This window comes from Chiloscyllium punctatum, chromosome 6, assembly GCF_047496795.1.
Source record: "Chiloscyllium punctatum isolate Juve2018m chromosome 6, sChiPun1.3, whole genome shotgun sequence".
Lineage (NCBI taxonomy): Eukaryota > Metazoa > Chordata > Chondrichthyes > Orectolobiformes > Hemiscylliidae > Chiloscyllium > Chiloscyllium punctatum.
In genome coordinates, this window is record NC_092744.1 from 26,979,629 (window position 1) to 26,996,947 (window position 17,319).

The 17,319-nt window shown below is 43.3% G+C and overlaps 1 protein-coding gene across 1 annotated transcript in view; it reads right to left on the reverse strand.

Moving 5' to 3' along the window:
- Positions 1-217: 217 nt before the first annotated feature.
- The window catches only part of LOC140478642 (claudin-16-like), a 39,839-nt gene continuing 22,737 nt past the window's right edge, over positions 218-17,319 (reverse strand). The window contains exons 3-5 of the mRNA XM_072571858.1: positions 11,986-12,150; positions 3,913-4,104; positions 218-303 (exon numbers count right to left, since the gene is read on the reverse strand). Coding sequence (XP_072427959.1) covers positions 218-303; positions 3,913-4,104; positions 11,986-12,150 — 443 coding nt within the window. The remainder of the gene's footprint in view (positions 304-3,912; positions 4,105-11,985; positions 12,151-17,319) is intronic.

Below are 17,319 nucleotides of genomic sequence, written 5' to 3' on the forward strand. Positions count from 1 at the left end.
AACCTCTTGCTGACTTTTGCTTTATTGAAATGGGATTTGCTTGGGGACAATTGATGTGGAGAGTAAGCATTGGTAGAGATCTGTGGGACTGAATGCCTCTTCTTCAGCTTCAATTTTATCAGGTGTGTAACTGGAATGTAAAATCTCACAGCAGTTGTTTGGAAAGTGTGATGACGAGTCCTGTAGACGCTGGGGATATGTGCAACTTCCTGGTTGTCTACACGCGTGAATCAATGGCATACATCTTTCCAATGGCACTCCTGCCAGGTTGATAGATGAAATGATTCCTCCTGGAAGCTGTATCTGTAGAGATAAAGAGGGCAATTCTGTGAAAATGTGGGACATCAAGTTTGCAGATGGTACAAAGCTGAGTGGGTGGGTGAACTGTGGTTATTCACATTGGAAGCAAAAGCAGGCAGGTAGAATTCTCTGCCACAGAAAGTGGTTGAGGCAAAAACATTGAATGTATTCAAGGAGGAACTTGATATGGTTCTTATAGCTAAAGGGATGATAGGGAATGGGGAGAAAGCAGGAACAGAGTACTGAATAGTGATTGGTTGGGAAAAGAAGATGAGTATTGAGATCTGGGTGCCCTTGGACACTAAGTATGCAGGTGCAGTAGGAGACGAAGATGGCAAATGGTTGTCAACTTTCATTGTGAGAGGATTTGAGGACAGGAGTGGGAATGTTTTGCTGCAATTGTACAGGGCCTTGGTGAGACCACTCCTAGAGTATTGTGTGCTGCTTTAGTCTCCTTGTTGGACAACGGTAGATGTTACATGACACCAGGTTATAGTCCAACAGGTTTATTTGAAATCACAAGCTTTTGGAACGCAGCTCCTTCGTCAGGTGAAGTGTCAGTCTTCACCCGACAAAGGAGCAGTGCTTCGAAAGCTTGTGATTTCAAATAAGCCAATTGGACTATAACATTGTGTTGTGTGACTTCTGTCTTTTCAGGAAGAGAGAATCCAAAGACTCTATGAGAAATAATTTCATCTTTTCTCTGTTTCATATAATGATTCTTTATTTTGAAAACAGTGTTCCTTAGTTCTGCATTTTCCAATCAAATGACATTTCCTCTTCACATCTCCCCTGACTGGACCCCTCAAAATCTTATTTATTTCAATCAAGTCACTTCTTACTCTTCTAAACTCTTGTGGATACAAGCCTACTCTGTTCAGCCAATCCTTATAAGGCAATCCAGAATTAGTCAGGTAAATCTTCTCAAAACACCTTCCAACAGATTTCCATTCTTTTAATAGAAGCAAAATATTATGGAAGCTGGAAATCTGAAATAAAATCAGAAATTGCTGGGGAAGCACAGCAAATCTGGTAGCAACATATGGACAGAGAAACAGAGTTTAACGTTTCAAGTCCAATACGATTATTCTTCAGAGTTGGAAGAGGTTTGAAAATGTTTGAAAATAGTTTAGGGTTTTTACAAATACATTAAGGACAAAAGGGTAACTAGGGAGAGAATAGGGCCCCTCAAAGATCAGCAAGGCGGCCTTAATGTGGAGCCGCAGAAAATGGGGGAGATACTAAATGAGTATTTTGCATCAGTTATTACTGTGGAAAAGGATATGGAAGATATAGAATATAGGAAAATAGATGGTGACATCTTGCAAAATGTCCATATTACAGAGGAGGAAGTGCTGGATGTCTTGAAACGCGTAAAGGTGGATAAATCCCCAGGACCTGATGAAGTGTACCCTAGAACTCTGTGGGAAGCTAGAGAAGTGATTGCTGGGTCTCTTGCTGAAATATTTGTATCATCAATAGTCACAGGTGTGGTGCCAGAAGACTGGAGGTTGGCTAACGTGGTGCCACTGTATAAGAAAGGTGGTAAGGACAAGCCAGAGAACTATAGACCAGTGAGCCTGACCTCGGTGGTGGGCAAGTTGTTGGAGGGAATCCTGAGGGACAGAATGTATTTGGAAAGGCAAGGACTGACGAGGAATATTCAACATGGCTTTGTGTGTGGGAAATCATATTTCACAAACTTGATTGAGTTTTTTGAAGAAGTAACAAAGAGGACTGATGAGGGCAGAGTGGTAGATGTGATCTATTTGGACTTCAGTAAGGCGTTTGACAAGGTTCCCCATGGGAGACTGGTTAGCAACTTGAAAGGGTTCAAAAAAGATTTACAAGGATGTTGCCAGGGTTAGAGGATTTGAGCCATAGGGAGAGGCTAAACAGGCTGGAGCTCTTTTTCCTTGGAGCATCGGAGGCTGAGGAGTGACCTTATAGAGGTTTATAAAATTATGAGGGGCATGGATAGAGTAAATAGGCAAAGTCGTTTTCCTGGGGTCAGGGAGTCCAGAACTAAAGGGCATAGGTTTAGGGTGAGAGAGGACAGATATAAAAGAGACCTAAGGGACAACTTTTTCACGCAGAGGGTGGAATGAGTATGGAATGAGCTACCAGAGGAAGTGGTAGAGGCTGATACAATTGCAACAGTTAAAGGCATTTGGATGGGTATACGAATGGGAAGGGTTTGGAGGGATATGGGCTGGGTGCTGGCAGCTGGGACTAGACTGGGTTGGGATATCTGGTTGACCGAAGGGTCTATTTCCATGCTGTACATCTCTATGACTCTATGATGTGGGGTTAGGGTGAGGATGCAACTGGAACATTTTGTAAAGGTACTCAGAGTGAAAGACAAAAGGGTTGCTAATAATGGTGAAGGGAGGTTAGGTTTGCAGTAAAGATGTAAATAAAGGCGCAAAAAGGAGCTGTGTGATTGCAAGGTTGGAGTCCTTCCTTAGTTAATTTGACCGATACTGTGTGCTGTACTTCAGATCTAGTCTTACTAGTGCTCTGAATGCCTGAAACATAACCTCAATACTTTTGCATTAAGACACCTGGATCACCCTGCATCTCAGAGCTCTGAAATCTCTAAGATGTGATTGTTGCAGTGCCTATATATCACTGTATCCAACTCCTTTTCTCATATGTCTTAAAATTAATTCTCAGAACTTAGGCCTCACTGGCAAGGCTGATATTTGCTATTCAATCCTATTTGTCCTATAAATCCATGGAGTTGAATCCTGCAGTGAGGGCTGTGTAACCCAAACTGAGAGGAGGAATCACTCCTTTTTTTTAAACAAAATAACTAAATTAAAAATTTAAGCTTTCTGATGCCAGGCCCGAAATCACCAGGTGTCATGAATCCGGTTTAATAATCAGATTCAAAGAGGTGTCATCAAGTTCAGAAACAAGATCAAGAGATAGCACATTGCCAAACTTCTAATCAGGAAATTCTCCATTTCTTTAATAAAGAAGAAAAATATTTTCTAAATCAACCTGTTCGGGGATGTTATATACCTTGGAGGAGGTGGCACTTGAACTCAAGTTATTTAGCTCGAAGATAGAGACACTAGCACTGCACCACACAGATCTCTCACAATAACACTGAGATATCAATCTGTTCAGGCATACTTCTGGAGCAGGCGGTGTTTGAACCTCCTAGCTCAGAGGTAGGGACATTACTACTACATGATTAGATTCCTCTATCACAAGAGAGATGAATTTGCTTTTCCACAGAGATTTTGCACTCAGGCCTCTGCAATGTTCATTGTGCCAGTGAACATGATGTGTGTCTGCCCTGTGTAGATATTGTCCAAACCAACCTGCTCAGTAATGTTATTACACACATCTAGAACTGGGGGGGGGTGTGGGGGCACTGAATCTACGCCTCTTGGTTCAGGGGTAGGGTCACAAGAATCACCATACAAAGGTGATGTAACCTGTCATCATCACCATGACAATTCTAACAACTGGTCTCAACTCTGACTTCCCCAGGCTAGATAGCTCATGATGAATGCACAGAGAGGAGGTGCACAAGTCTCAGCAACTTCATCAGTGGACAGAATAACATTACATTGATAAAGAGAAGGGAGAGCTTCCTACCTTTAAAAGGGTAAAGGCAGCAGGCAAGGACAGACCCTGAGAGGAAGCAGCCCATTGATCCAGCCATGCCCAGCCAGCAAGACCAGCCCCACTGATACTGGATGCCCAGGAAGATGTTCTGAATGACCAATGTAGTTCGCTCCACATACACATCAACAGCATACAAAACCGAGCCAACCATCCCTGGAATTCCTGTTGGATTTAGAGAAATAGTAATGTGTTAGCATTGCTCATTTCACAACATGCTACCAAGGGCTCAAGTGATGCAGTGGTAGTGTCTATACCTCAGCGTAAGGGAAGTCTAGGTTCAAATACCATCTAGTTCAGAGGTACACCATAAGAGACCTTGACAGGTTGGTTGAAGGTATCTATAAACTGACATCTTGACCACTCTTACGTTTTCCTGGAAATAGGTAGCACTGGTAACGTTGCCACCTTTCCCTCCGCGACTAGCTGGTCAGGTCCACGCCCCCAAACAACCCACCCTCCAATCCTGGCACTTTCCCCTGCCACCGCAGGAACTGTAAAACCTGCACCTACACCTCCTCCCTCACCTCTATCCAAGGCCCTAAAGGAGCCTTCCACATCCAGAAAAGTTTTACTTGCACATCTACTAAAATCATTTATTGTATCCGTTGCTCCCGATGCGGTCTCCTCTACATTGGGGAGACTGGGCGCCTCCTAGCAGAGCGCTTTAGGGAACATCTCCGGACACCCGCACCAATCAACCACACCGCCCCGTGGCCCAACATTTCAACTCCCCCTCCCACTCTGCTGAGGACATGGAGGTCCTGGGCCTCCTTCACCGCTGCTCCCTCACCACCAGACGCCTGGAGGAAGAACGCCTCATCTTCCGCCTCGGAACACTTCAACCCCAGGGCATCAATGTGGACTTCAACAGTTTCCTCATTTCCCCTTCCCCCACCTCACCTAGTTCTAAACTTCCAGCTCAGTAACTGTCCCCATAACTTGTCTGGACTTGTCCTACCTGCCTATCTCTTTTTCCACCCATCCACTCCACCCTCTCCTCCTTGACTTATCACCTTCATCCCCTCCCCCACTCACCCATTGTACTCTATGCTACTTTCTCCTCACCCCCACCCTCCTCTAGCTTATCTCTCCACACTTCAGGCTCACTGCCTTTATTCCTGATGAAGGGCTTTTGCCCGAAACGTTGATTTCGCTGCTCGTTGGATGCTGCCTGAACTGCTGTGCTCTTCCAGCACCACTAATCCAGAATTTATAAATTGTTATTTCAATCACCGCGCTGTTGGTGTCTGTGCTTTTAACTGCCTGGGCCAGAAATATTCTCCTTACATCTCCCTCTCAACTTTACAACTAACCTTTTGGTCATTTGTCCTGATCTCTCGTAAATACTTTGATGTCACCTTTCACAGTACTTTGGGATGTTAAAGGTTTTATGTAAACTCCTGTTGTATCCCTCATTGCTCTGAGAATGTGATATTAGGCATCTTTCACTAACCATTGGCAGTGGATTTGGTATGAATGAGTGGCTTCCTTGCACAGTTCAGAAGGAAGTTAACTATTAATCATGTTATGTATGTCTGGAGCCACATATGCATACCAACATTTGAAGGAATAGACCACGCAGCCCTTTGAGTTTGTTCTGCAATGACTGATCTGATTAAACCCCATTCTCACCCACCTCAATACACTGAGTCAGAAGATTTAAGTCTTAGTATAGAATAGAATAGAAATTTATTGTCTCATGTACTTTTATATGGTAGTTTTATAAGTCACCCACCACAGCACCTACATCAATGGCTCAAATCATGCATTATAACTTTAAAGAAGTAAAATTAGGACAAAATTTATTACAACTCAGCTAACGGCTCCTGGGCTCAGGGAAAGCTGATTAAGGAATGATGGAATACTCTGAAGATACAGTTGGGATGAGACTACCTTTCTGGGATGCGACCACCACACTGGGCTGCTGGAATACTGGTCCTGAAGTCTCTGCTGAAAAAGATGCCATGCTGGGCCAAGATGTCACTCCTGGACAAGACCACCTGCCTGGCCGCAGGAATACCCGGAAGCCAAAATGAAGAAGGCCTCCAGGGAAGAGACCTCCATGATGCAACAAGACTGCCACACCAGGAGATCAATATACTGTGCCGAGACTGCCATTTCCCCTCCTGCAGGCGCTCAGGCCTAGCTGTGGACCTGGTGCCTTGGCCTAGCCTGACAGGCAGCCCAGGACCTTCTCCTTGCTTGCTGGGAGATCCTGAGCTGGGCTGGAGCTGTGTCTGGCTCATCCTGGTGTTGCTGTCGCTGCCACCAGAGGCCTCTTCCTTCACCCGCCACTGTTCAGAACAATCATCTGTCAATTGAAAATCCTCTTTTATGTTAATGACAAGCTAACTCTGTCCACCCCCTTCTTCAATTGCCTGTTCTAGATTGTCCTGGTGTAATTCCACAAACAGAAACAGGGTAGTGATTTTCACACTTGGTCAAGAACTCATTCAATGTGGAATTCAGATCAACCCCGAAGCCTTTCTCACTTCCTGAAGAGATGAGGTCAGCAGGAGCTGCTCTTGGTGTTCCTGCTTTAGTTCAGGAACCTTCGCACATCATCAATGGTGTGATCAGTCAAGATCATATTGAGTAATCTACTCCTGCTCTTATTTCTTGTGTTCCTGTGTTCTGTCACAGCAGTGCAGTACTGGATTATTAGTGTCACTGTCATTAGATATTTTATGGTACATCTTCTCTCACAGGTGGATATCTAGAGACTTATGTGAAAATTTATTATTTCATTGAATGTGGGTGTTGTTTGGCAAAGCACTTTGTTGTCCATCCCTGATTGCTCTTGAGCTGAGTGACTGGCTGGGTCATTGCAGAGGACACTCAACAACCCATAGCACTATCTTGGAAAAGAGGCGCAAGCTCTCTTCAGAGCCCTGGTCAATATTTATCCCTCAATCAACTTAACAAAAGCAGATTATCCATTTATTATCACATTCCTGATTTGTAAGATCTGATTGCAGCATTTCCAAAACTCAGGAGAAGTGATGGAGTCGTTGCTTTGTTTGTAGATTCATTATTCAGAGACCTGATGGGGATCTGGGATTAAATCACACTATGGTGGAATCAATCAAATCTGAAACTATGAAACAACTGCTGTGGCATCCTATCTAGTTCACTGTAGAGGCCACAAAAATTCAGGGGAAGTCAAGCAGTGAGGATGACACAAGGGGTCTACAGAGGGATATAAGTAGGCTATATGAATGGGCAGAAGCTTTGTGTGTGGAATACAATAAGACAAAACATAAGTCAAACTTTGGCAAGAAGTGTAGAGGAGATGAATATTATTTTAATGGATAAAGACTGCAGAATGTTGCAGCACAGAGGGATTTAGAATTATGCATGCATCATAAAAATCTTGCATCAAAGATCAGCAGGTAATAGGGAAAGCTAATTGAATGTTGGCCTTTATTTCAAAGAGAATGGAGGATAAGTATAGGGATGTCTTGTTAAAAATATGCGAGAAACTAATTCGATCACACCTGGAATCCTTGAACAGTCTTGGTTCCCCTTGTCTAATAGAAGATATACTGGCATTGGAGGTACTCCAGAGAAAGTTCATCAAGTTGATCCAAGATATGGAGGTATTGGCTTGTGAAGAGAGTTTGTGTAGGTTGAGCTATCATTGGAGTTTAAGGGAATGAGAGAAAACCTATTGAAACATAAGATTCATAGGGCACTTGATTGGATAGATGTGGGAATATTTTGGAGAGTCTAGGTGCAGAGGGCCTATCCTCAGACAAATAAAAAGGAATTTCTTCTCTTAGCAGGTAGTGAATCTAGACAAATCTTTACTGCACAGGGCTGTTGAGGCTGACTTATTCAGTTTATTCAAAGTAGGTGACATACACTTTTAATCAGTAAGGAAATCAAGGGTTACAAGGCAGTAATGTGGAGTTGAGGATGATCAGATCAGGCTCAGCCTCATTGAATGGTGGAGCGCATTCGAAAAGCCGATTGGTCTACTTCTGATCCTACATCTTCTGGTCTTATGGGGAAGGAAATCTGCTGTTTTTACCTGCCCTGGCCTCCCAGCAATGTGCTTGACTCTTGCCTGCACTCCGAAATGAGACAAAAAAACGTGCAGATGCTGGGTTCCAAAGTAGACAAGCAGGAGGCTGGAAGAACACAGCAAGCCAGGCAGCATCAGGAGGTGGAGAAGTTGGCAATTTTGGTGTAACCCTTCTTCAGGACTGGGGGTGGGTGTAAGGGGGAGCTGCAGATAAAGTGGGAGGCGGGGGCAGGGTGGTGAGGTGAGGATAGGTGAAGACAGACAGAGGGTATGACCTGGTTGGTCAGTGGGAGGAATGAATCCGGAAGGTAGCTGGGAGTAGTGGAAGGCGGGGGGCGCTGGGAAGGGACTCAGGAGGTGGAAAGGGAGGTTATTTGAAATTGAAGAACTCAACGTTGACTCCTCTGGGCAGTTGTGGCAATGGAGGAGGCCAAGGATGGTCATGATGCAAATGGAAGGGAAAGGGAATTAAAATGGCCAGTGACTGGGAGGTCTGGTTGGCCCCTGTGGGCCCAGCTGAGATACTCAGTGAATTGTTCCCTAAGTTTACATTTGGTCTCCCCAATGTAGAGAAGACCACATTGGGAATACCTGGAAAAGAGGCAGGTGAACTTCTGTCTCACTTGGAAGAACTGTTTGGGGCTCTGGATGGATGTGAGGGGAGTGATGTATGGCAGGTTTTTCATCTTTTCTGATTGCAGGGAAAGGTACCTTAGGTTCAGCGGGGTTGGTGGGGAGAGTGGCACAAACCAAGGACTGTCAAAGGGAACAGCCCTTGCGGAAGACAGAGAGGACTGGGGAGGGGAAGATGTTCTTGGTTGTGGGGTTAGTTGGAGTTGGCGGAAGTGTTTAAGGATGATGCTTTGGTTGCGGAGACTGGTTGGGTGGTAGACGAGGATCAGGGGAGGCTTTGTTTTTATTGTGTTTGGAGGCGGGGTGGGGTTTAGAGCAGTGGAACGGGGAATGAAGGTGGTGCAGTGAAGGACTGTCTGGATGGCAGAGGGAGGAAACACACATTGTTCGAAATAGATGGACATCTGGGATGCTTGGGAATGTAATGTCTCCTTGTACGAGCAGATGCAGTGAAGGCGGAGGAATTGGGAGAATTAGATGGAGTTCTTGCAGGATACTGGGTGGGAGGAGGTGTAGTCCAGGTAGTTATGGGAGTCTGTGGGTTTGTAATAAGTGTCCATCTGGAGACTGTCACCGGAGATGGAAATGGAGAGGTCAAGAAAAGGGAGAGAGGTGTCTGAGATGGACCAGGTGAATTTGAGGGCAGGGTGGAAGTTGAGGGCAAAGTCGATGAATTGCTCCAGTTCAGCCTGGGTGCAGGATGCTGCACTCGATGTAATGGCAGAATAGTTGGTACACAGTGCATGTGTAGGTACTGAAGAGGGATGTTCTATATAGCCAACAGGCATAACTGGGGCCCACTGGGCTTTGGAGGAAATGGGAGGAGTTCAAGGAAAGGTATTAAGGGTGAGGACCAGTTCAATGAGGCAGAGGAGGGTATTGGTGGAGGGAGACTGGATGAGTCCATTAGAGAGAAAGAAGTGGAGAGCCTGGAGGCCATCCTTGTGGAGTATGGATGCATATAAGGACTTCACGACCAAAGTAATGAAAAAGTGCTGGGGGCCAGGCAACTGAAAGCTACTGAAGAGAGAGAGGGTGTGGTTGGTGTCACTGATGTAGCTGTGAAGTGCCTGAAATAAGGGGGAGAGGATGGAGTCGAGGTAGGATGAGATGAGTTCAGTGGGGCAGGAGTATGCTGAGACGATGGGTCATTCAGGATAGTTGGGCTTATGGATCTTTGGGAGCAGGTAGAACTGGAGAGTGTGGGACTGGTGGATTATGACAATGACCAAATGTAAATTTAGAGAATGGTTTACCAAGCTTCTCAGCTGGGCCCGCAGTGGCCAACCAGACCTCCCAGTCACCGGCCATTTTAATTCCCATTCCCACTCCCGTTCCAAAATGACCACCCTTGGCCTCCTCCATTGCCACAACGAACTGAACCACAAATTGGAGGAACAACATCTCATCTTCTGCCTGGGCAGCCTAAGCCTATAGGGCTCAGCATCGATTTTTCTAATTTCAAGTAACCTCCCTTTTCATCCCCTGATTCCCTTCCCAGCCCCTCCCCCTCCCTTCAACCCTTCCCAGCCACCTATTAGATTCATTCCTACCATTGACAAACCAAGTCATATCCTCTGCCTGTCTTCATCAACCTGCCCCACCACCCTCTTTATCTGCATCTCCCCCTACACCTACCCCCAGTCCTGAAGAAGGGTTACACCCGAAACGTTGATTTCTCCACCTCCACCTCCTGATGCTGCCTAACTTGCTGTGTTCTTTCAGCCTCCTGCCTGTCTACTTTGCACTCTGAGATGGTCTGACAAGCCATTCAGTTCTACACGTCACATTAAAATAATGAAGCTAGGCTGTCTTAAGCACCACAAATGACAGCAGCAAATACAGCCCGGTCAACTCTGTAAATCTCTTCTTACATCTATGATCTACTGTTAATATTAGGAAGGCTGTCTCACAGACAAGTTAAGCAACAAGCTGACATAGTCATACTCATGGAAACATACTTTTCACACAGTGTCTCAGACAATACCATCATCTTCCTTGGGTATATCCTGCTCCATTGGCAGACCTAGCAGATGTGTGGCACAGTGGCATTTAATGAGGAGGGAGTTATTCTGGGAGATCTCAACATTGACTTCCGATCCCATGAACATGGCAATGAGGTCTCCTGATTACTATGGACCACGCCCCTTTAGCTGACAAGTCAACCGTACTCCATGTTTAATGACACTTGGATGATCCATTTTGAAAGTGGCCCACTTGATTAGTGCAGTATCCACAAACATCCACTCCATCACCAATGCTCAGTAGCAGCAGTGTGTGTCATCTCCAAATCACACTGCAGAAATTCAACAAGGTTCCTTCCATACTATGACCACTACCATCAAGAAGGACAAGGGCAATGGATATATGAGAAATGTTAGGCAATAGTGAGGACTGCAGATGCTGGAGATCAGAGTCTAGATTAGAGTGGTGCTGGAAAAGCATAGCAGGTCAGGCAGCATCCAAGGAGGAAAATTGATGTTTTGGGCAAAAATCCTTCATCAGGATTCCTGATGAAGAGTTTTTGCCCAAAACATCGATTTTCCTGCTCCCCATGTGAGAAATATCCCCCAACAAACCACTCTCCATCTTAATTTGGAAAGAAATTGTCATTCCTTCAGTGTCATTGGGTCAAACTCCTGGCACTGCCTCCCTAAGGGCATTCTGGAGGTACTTACATGAAATAGACTGCAGTTGATCAAGACGATAGCTCATGGCTATCTTCTCAAGGGCAACAAAGGATTGAAAATAAATGCTAGTCTAGCTAGCTCACATGAGCAGCCCAATAATAACTAATAAATGTGGTCTAATTTTGATGCTTGGAATTTGGTGAGACCACACATGTTAAAGAGTTGTAGCAGGGCTGACATGTGAGATCTAGGTTATGGTTTGAAATCTGGAGGGGAGGATAATAGAGAAAGTGGGGTGGTGGTAGGTTTGAGAAGGTTGGGAGACTTGTGAGTGTGGCAAAAATGAAAGCTTTTTAATCCATCACTTGCACCCTTCCTTTAAGGTTTTTTGGGATATCAATGAGACAGACAGAATTGGCAGTTTAGGCCATGCTCACTATTGAAAATTAAGAAAAACTTAAAGGAGCCACAAGATACAAGCACACGATTGGAACTCCACAGCAGGCAATGTTCTTTTGGAACTCACACATATGAAAGATTTGGCTGGTAGCCCCGTGAGGGGTCATACCCAAGTTTGGGACTCATACTCTTATTGAATTGAATTTTTATATTTTAACCATGCCTACACTTTAAGTATACATTATTGCTTGTACATTCTAAGGCTGAACACCACAGAAATATGAAACTTTTTTGTTTTCCTCTCGTCCTGGAATGTAATTAGGCTCCTGGGTCCGTAACAGACCAAACGATTACCTCCTAGCAGCAAGGTAATTCCTGCCATAACACATATCTTCAGTTTAATGGCTGGATTATCCTTGAGGAACTTGGTGCAGTCCAGCCCAAGGATAAGGATGATGAAGGCGAATCCAGCCAAGATATCCGCAGTGATCATCAGAGCCCGCGTCATCACCAACTTCACTGTGAGAAGGAAACAACAGGAATTATAGAAGCAAAGAAGCATTCTTTGAAAAAGCCTCAACCCCTAATGATGGGTTTAATTGCTCTAACATTTCATGATTAACTATTGATTTTGAGTTAGTTGGAACCGTTTGAAGTTTTCAACTGTAACTCAGAGTTGGGAACTTCTTAAGAGAATTTCTGATGCTGGGTAATTCCTCATCCAAGGTCTCAATTTCCAGAATAGTTCCCAAGGAGTCAGCTATGTTGGGGCGCCACCTTGAGGCTGACATGCAATTCCCATCTTCACTGGTACAATGATAATCTTTCTGAGAAAAATTCTGAGGTAGAGTTTGAAAATCTAAACAAAGGAAAGTATGGAGCTATGGGGTGGGGAGGGGGAAGTGCAAATTTACAATTGGATTGGAAAACTACATTAAAAGACCAATGGATAACATTTAAAGAACCAATAAATAATTTTGATGAAATAAACTGAGCAAGTGTTCTGGCTGTGGCTAAATTAAGTAATCAAGAATTGTATTTGATCAAAATAAGAGGCTGATATTTTTGGACTGGGAGCATTTTAGAATTCTGCAAAGGACAACAAAGTGAAAGATTCAGAAAGAGAAAATTGACTATGTGAGTCAACTAGTGAGGAACATGCTGTAAAAGCTTCTGTTGGTGTTTTGAAAAGGAAAAGATTAGCCAAAAGAAATATGGATCCATCACAAGCAGTTAGAAGAATCAAACCGTTACAGAAACAACGAGAAACTGAAAAAAAAACTGTGTCTATCTTCAAAGTATAAAATACAAAAATCTGTGAGAAAAAAATTGAAAAATTCAGCAACTGGGATAAACAGGAAAGACATTAATTGTTGTTAAAATTGCTGGAGAAATTAATGTAACTGAAAGTAAATAAATCTCCTTGGCCTAATGACTTATATCCCACAATATTCAAAGAGGTGACTGTAGAGGTCGTCAATGATTTGGTGCATCTTCCAAACCTTTACTGATTCTGAAAGATTCCTGCAGATTGGAAGGTGGCAAAAGAGAAAGGCAAAAGAGGGAACGGCAGACTTGTTAATATGGCATCAGTTTTAGAGAAAATCCAAAAATCTATAATAAAGATATGATAACAGAATATTTATAAGCACTGAGAAAAACAGAAATCTAAAGTTTGTCTTAAATGGTGAGAGGCTGGAAAGTGTTGAACTTCAAAGGGCCTTGAGTGTCTTTGTTTATGAAACACAGTACATTAACATGAAATGAAGAAGTAAAACAATATGTTGCTCTTTATTACAAGAAAGGTTGCGTTCAGGAGTAATAATGTCTTACTGCAATTATGTAGAGCCTTGGTCAGTCTACACTTGGAGCATTGTGTGAAGTTTTGGACTCTTTACCTGAAGAAAGATATATGTGTCCTAGAATGAGTGCAGTGATGTTCGTCAAACTAATTCATGCGATGGTAGGATTTTCCTCTGAGGGAATGTTAAATAGACTGGACTTCTGTTTAGAATTTCGAAGAATGAAAGGTGATCACATTGAAACATTCAGAATTCTTGCAGTGCTCAACAGAGGAAATGTAGGAAGGAATTTTGTCCATGACTGGAAGTCTAAAGCCAGGGAACACAATCTCAGAGTAAGAAGCCGGGTTTAAGATGCTAACACTGCTGCCAGTATGTTTTAAAATGATTCTTCACCTCCAATATCTAACCATCATCTGGTCTCAGAACTGAAAATTACAATTTCTGCTTTTCTGTAACTGATTCAAAATGGAAGTTTTGAATTAAAAATATTGGTAATGAAAAATTACATGTTGCTGAAAAAAGATGTATTGTTGAAGTACATCTGAACAATTCACAAGAATACCAATTTAAGGGGAAAACAAGCACATACATTTTGAGACCAAAGTACGGTCTCTTGTTTCTCTGGGCATTGGGTGTCTATATGCCCATACTTTGCACTTCAAAGCTTGTTGATTTTTATCTGATGATTTGGACATCTCAATTAAAATGAACAAAGTTGGGGAGCTCAGTTCAGGGACTGGAAAGCTGCGAAGGAAGTCCATCATTTTATAGGGACTGCATCCCCTATCCAAAACTATAGAAAGAGATAGTGTATCAAACATGACTTCTCCCTGCCCCAGACATGTATCTGAAATAACTTCAAGAGGCCAGTATCCTGTCACCAAGTCACCTTTCATTTACACACAGAGTCCTTGATACTGACCCAGCTCCCTCACAGCCAGCTGTCAAAGTGAGTAGAACCCCTGACACTCCTGTTTATATCCATCAGCCTGGGCTGCCTGATTGGACCAGATTAATACCCCAAACAGGGAACTTATATTCTATGAGGCCCACCTGGCTGACCTTGTTGTAAACATAACGCATCTCCACACCAGTTCTCCAAAGAACATCACTTTGAATCTCTAGGCCACCAGGTTCCTCCTGTCAGCAGTGAGGAATGAACCTCCCCTCACTTTGATCTCATTCTCTGTACCTGACTCAGAGCCTGTACATTGCACCAATTGCAGCAGCAGGACAAGACAGTGCTGATGGCAGCAGGGAGCCATGAACTACTCTCAGTTGATCATTCTTATACACTTGGAACTTTCAACCTAGACTTGACCAAATGTCAACAATATTCATGTAATAAAAATAGAAATTGCTGGAGAAATTTAGCTGGTCTGCCCTCAGAACTAAAGGTCACTGGACTTGAAAACATTAATTCTGCTTTCTCAACACAGATGCTGCGAGACCTGCTGAGTTTTTCCAGTAATTTCTGTTTCATTTTGGATTTCCAGCATCCAGCTTACTGTATGCTTTTAATATTCATGTAATATTGAATCCCCAGAATTAAGCACATGTGTACACGTGCACACACACGTACAGACACGCACACAGACAAACAATAATACCTCATAGCTTCCTTTACAGGCCAGGAGGCTGTCTGATGCATCAAACCCATATCAGTGCTTTGATGGTGTTATGTAAATTAATCTTACTCCCCTGCTTTCATTTTTCAAATTCCCTTTGAAAGTTAGTATTGAATCTACTTCCACCATCCCCTTTTGAGGCAATGCATTCCAGATCACGGAGGGAAGGCTCAGTAAGTTGTACCAACACAATTTGGAATTTTGAAGATTGTGAGATGATTATATTGAAACATAGAATATTCTGAGAGTGTTTGACTGTCTGGATGCTGAGAAGATATTTCCCTTTATACAGGATTCTCAAACTAAGGAGCAACGCTTCAAAATAAGGAATCTCTGCTGTGCAATGGAGACAAGGAGAAATTTCTTCTCTTGGAGGCCAATCAGATTTTGGAATTCTCTTCACCAGACAGTGGAGAAGGCTCAGTCATGAAGTATTTTCAAGACTGAGTTAGACAGATGTTTGATTGGCAAGGTAATCAACAGTAATGAGAGACAGACTGGGAAGTGGAGTTAATACCTCAATGAGCCATTGCTTTATTGAATGCTGGAGCAAGGCGGATGGGCCAATTGGCCTTCTCCTGCTCCTGGTTCTCATGCACTTCTGTTCTTACGTCTTGAATATTCCCGAAATGTTTAGCTCAATTCATGGGAAGCAAGGGTTCCCATTTAGGATGTTCTGGTTACTTTATGGAGTCCTCAGATATGCCTGTGGCAAAGCATATTTGTGAGGATGAAATATAATTAATAGGATCATTCACTCGCGTAACCTTTCGGTGTTTTGAATCATCTTGACATGAATTTGAAGGACAACCCACAATGAGTTGGCAAGGTGACCTCTGCTGTGCTGGACATTAGACAGCTTTTGAAAGAAGCTTGTTAGAGGGGAGCTACATCAACGCAGCTTTATTCTGTATCCAGCAGACCTGGACAACTAGCCAGGTTGTCTTGTACTAAGCACCAAAGGGCAAAATGGAACATGGAGAATTAGAACAGTGCTCAAATCCTGCTGTTCAAACACTGGAATTGTTTGAAAACCGGACGTGTTTATAAGAGAAAAATTTAATGTTGAGCCATGACACGCTGACCGAAGAGGGATAGCCATGCTAAAAGGCTGCTGATTGATGTGCTGTTTTACATTATGACATCTTGACGACATCTCACCTCAACAAAAACAAGGAATCAATTTGAGTAACTGGACATTTTTGAAATGTAGGCTGATCAGGCTCACTGAGTCTTGCTCTGGATCAATTCTAGCTCAGGTCTGATTGGCAATGCCCTCACAATGCAAAAAAGCCAGTCATTATTAAACTGATGATCGATATTGCATGAGTACTGGGCATAAACATCATCTATTAACATAAGACCATTGATACACGAGCAGAATTAGATCATTCACCCTATTGAATCTGCTCTGTCATTTGATCATGGCTGATATGTTTTTCCTATTCGCCTGCCTTCTCCCCATAACCCTTGATCCCCTTCCTAATCAAGAACCTATTGATCTTTGTCTTAAAAACACACAATAACTTTGCCTCTGCAACCTCCTACGGCAATGAATTCCATAGATTAACCATCTTCTGACTGAAGAAATTTCTCATCTCTGTTCTAAAGGGTCATCCCTTCACTCTGAGGATGCGCCCTTGTGTCCAAGTCTGTAATACTTGTGGAAGTAAATTTCCCACGTCCACTCCATCCTCTCTATAAGTTCAATGAGATCCCCTCCACCCTATTCTTCTAAATACCATTGAGTACAAACTCAGAGTCCTCAATTGCTCCTCATATAACAAGCCCTTCATTCCCTGGATCATTCTTGTAAACCATCTCTGGACCCTCTCCAAGGCCAGCACATCCTTCTCTAGCTAGGGGGTCCAAATCTGCTCACAATATTCCAAATGCATTCTGGCCTGATCCTTATACAGCCCCAGCAGTACATCTCTGTTCTTGTATTCTATCCTTCCGAATTTAAAGCTAACATTGCATTGGCTTTCCTAACTGCCAACTGAACCTGCATGTTACCTTTAAGAGAATTCTGAATTAGGACTATGAAGTCACTTGGTGCTTCAGATTTCCGAATCCTTTCCCCATTTAGAAAGTAGTCTATGCTTTTATTCTTCCTGCCAAAGTGTATAACTTTATACTTTCCCATATTGTGTTTTAATTCTTTGCCTCCTCTCCTAGTCTGTCCAAGACCTTCTGCAGCCTCCCTGCTTCCTCAATTCTATCTGTACTCCACTTATCTTTGTGTCATCTGCAAA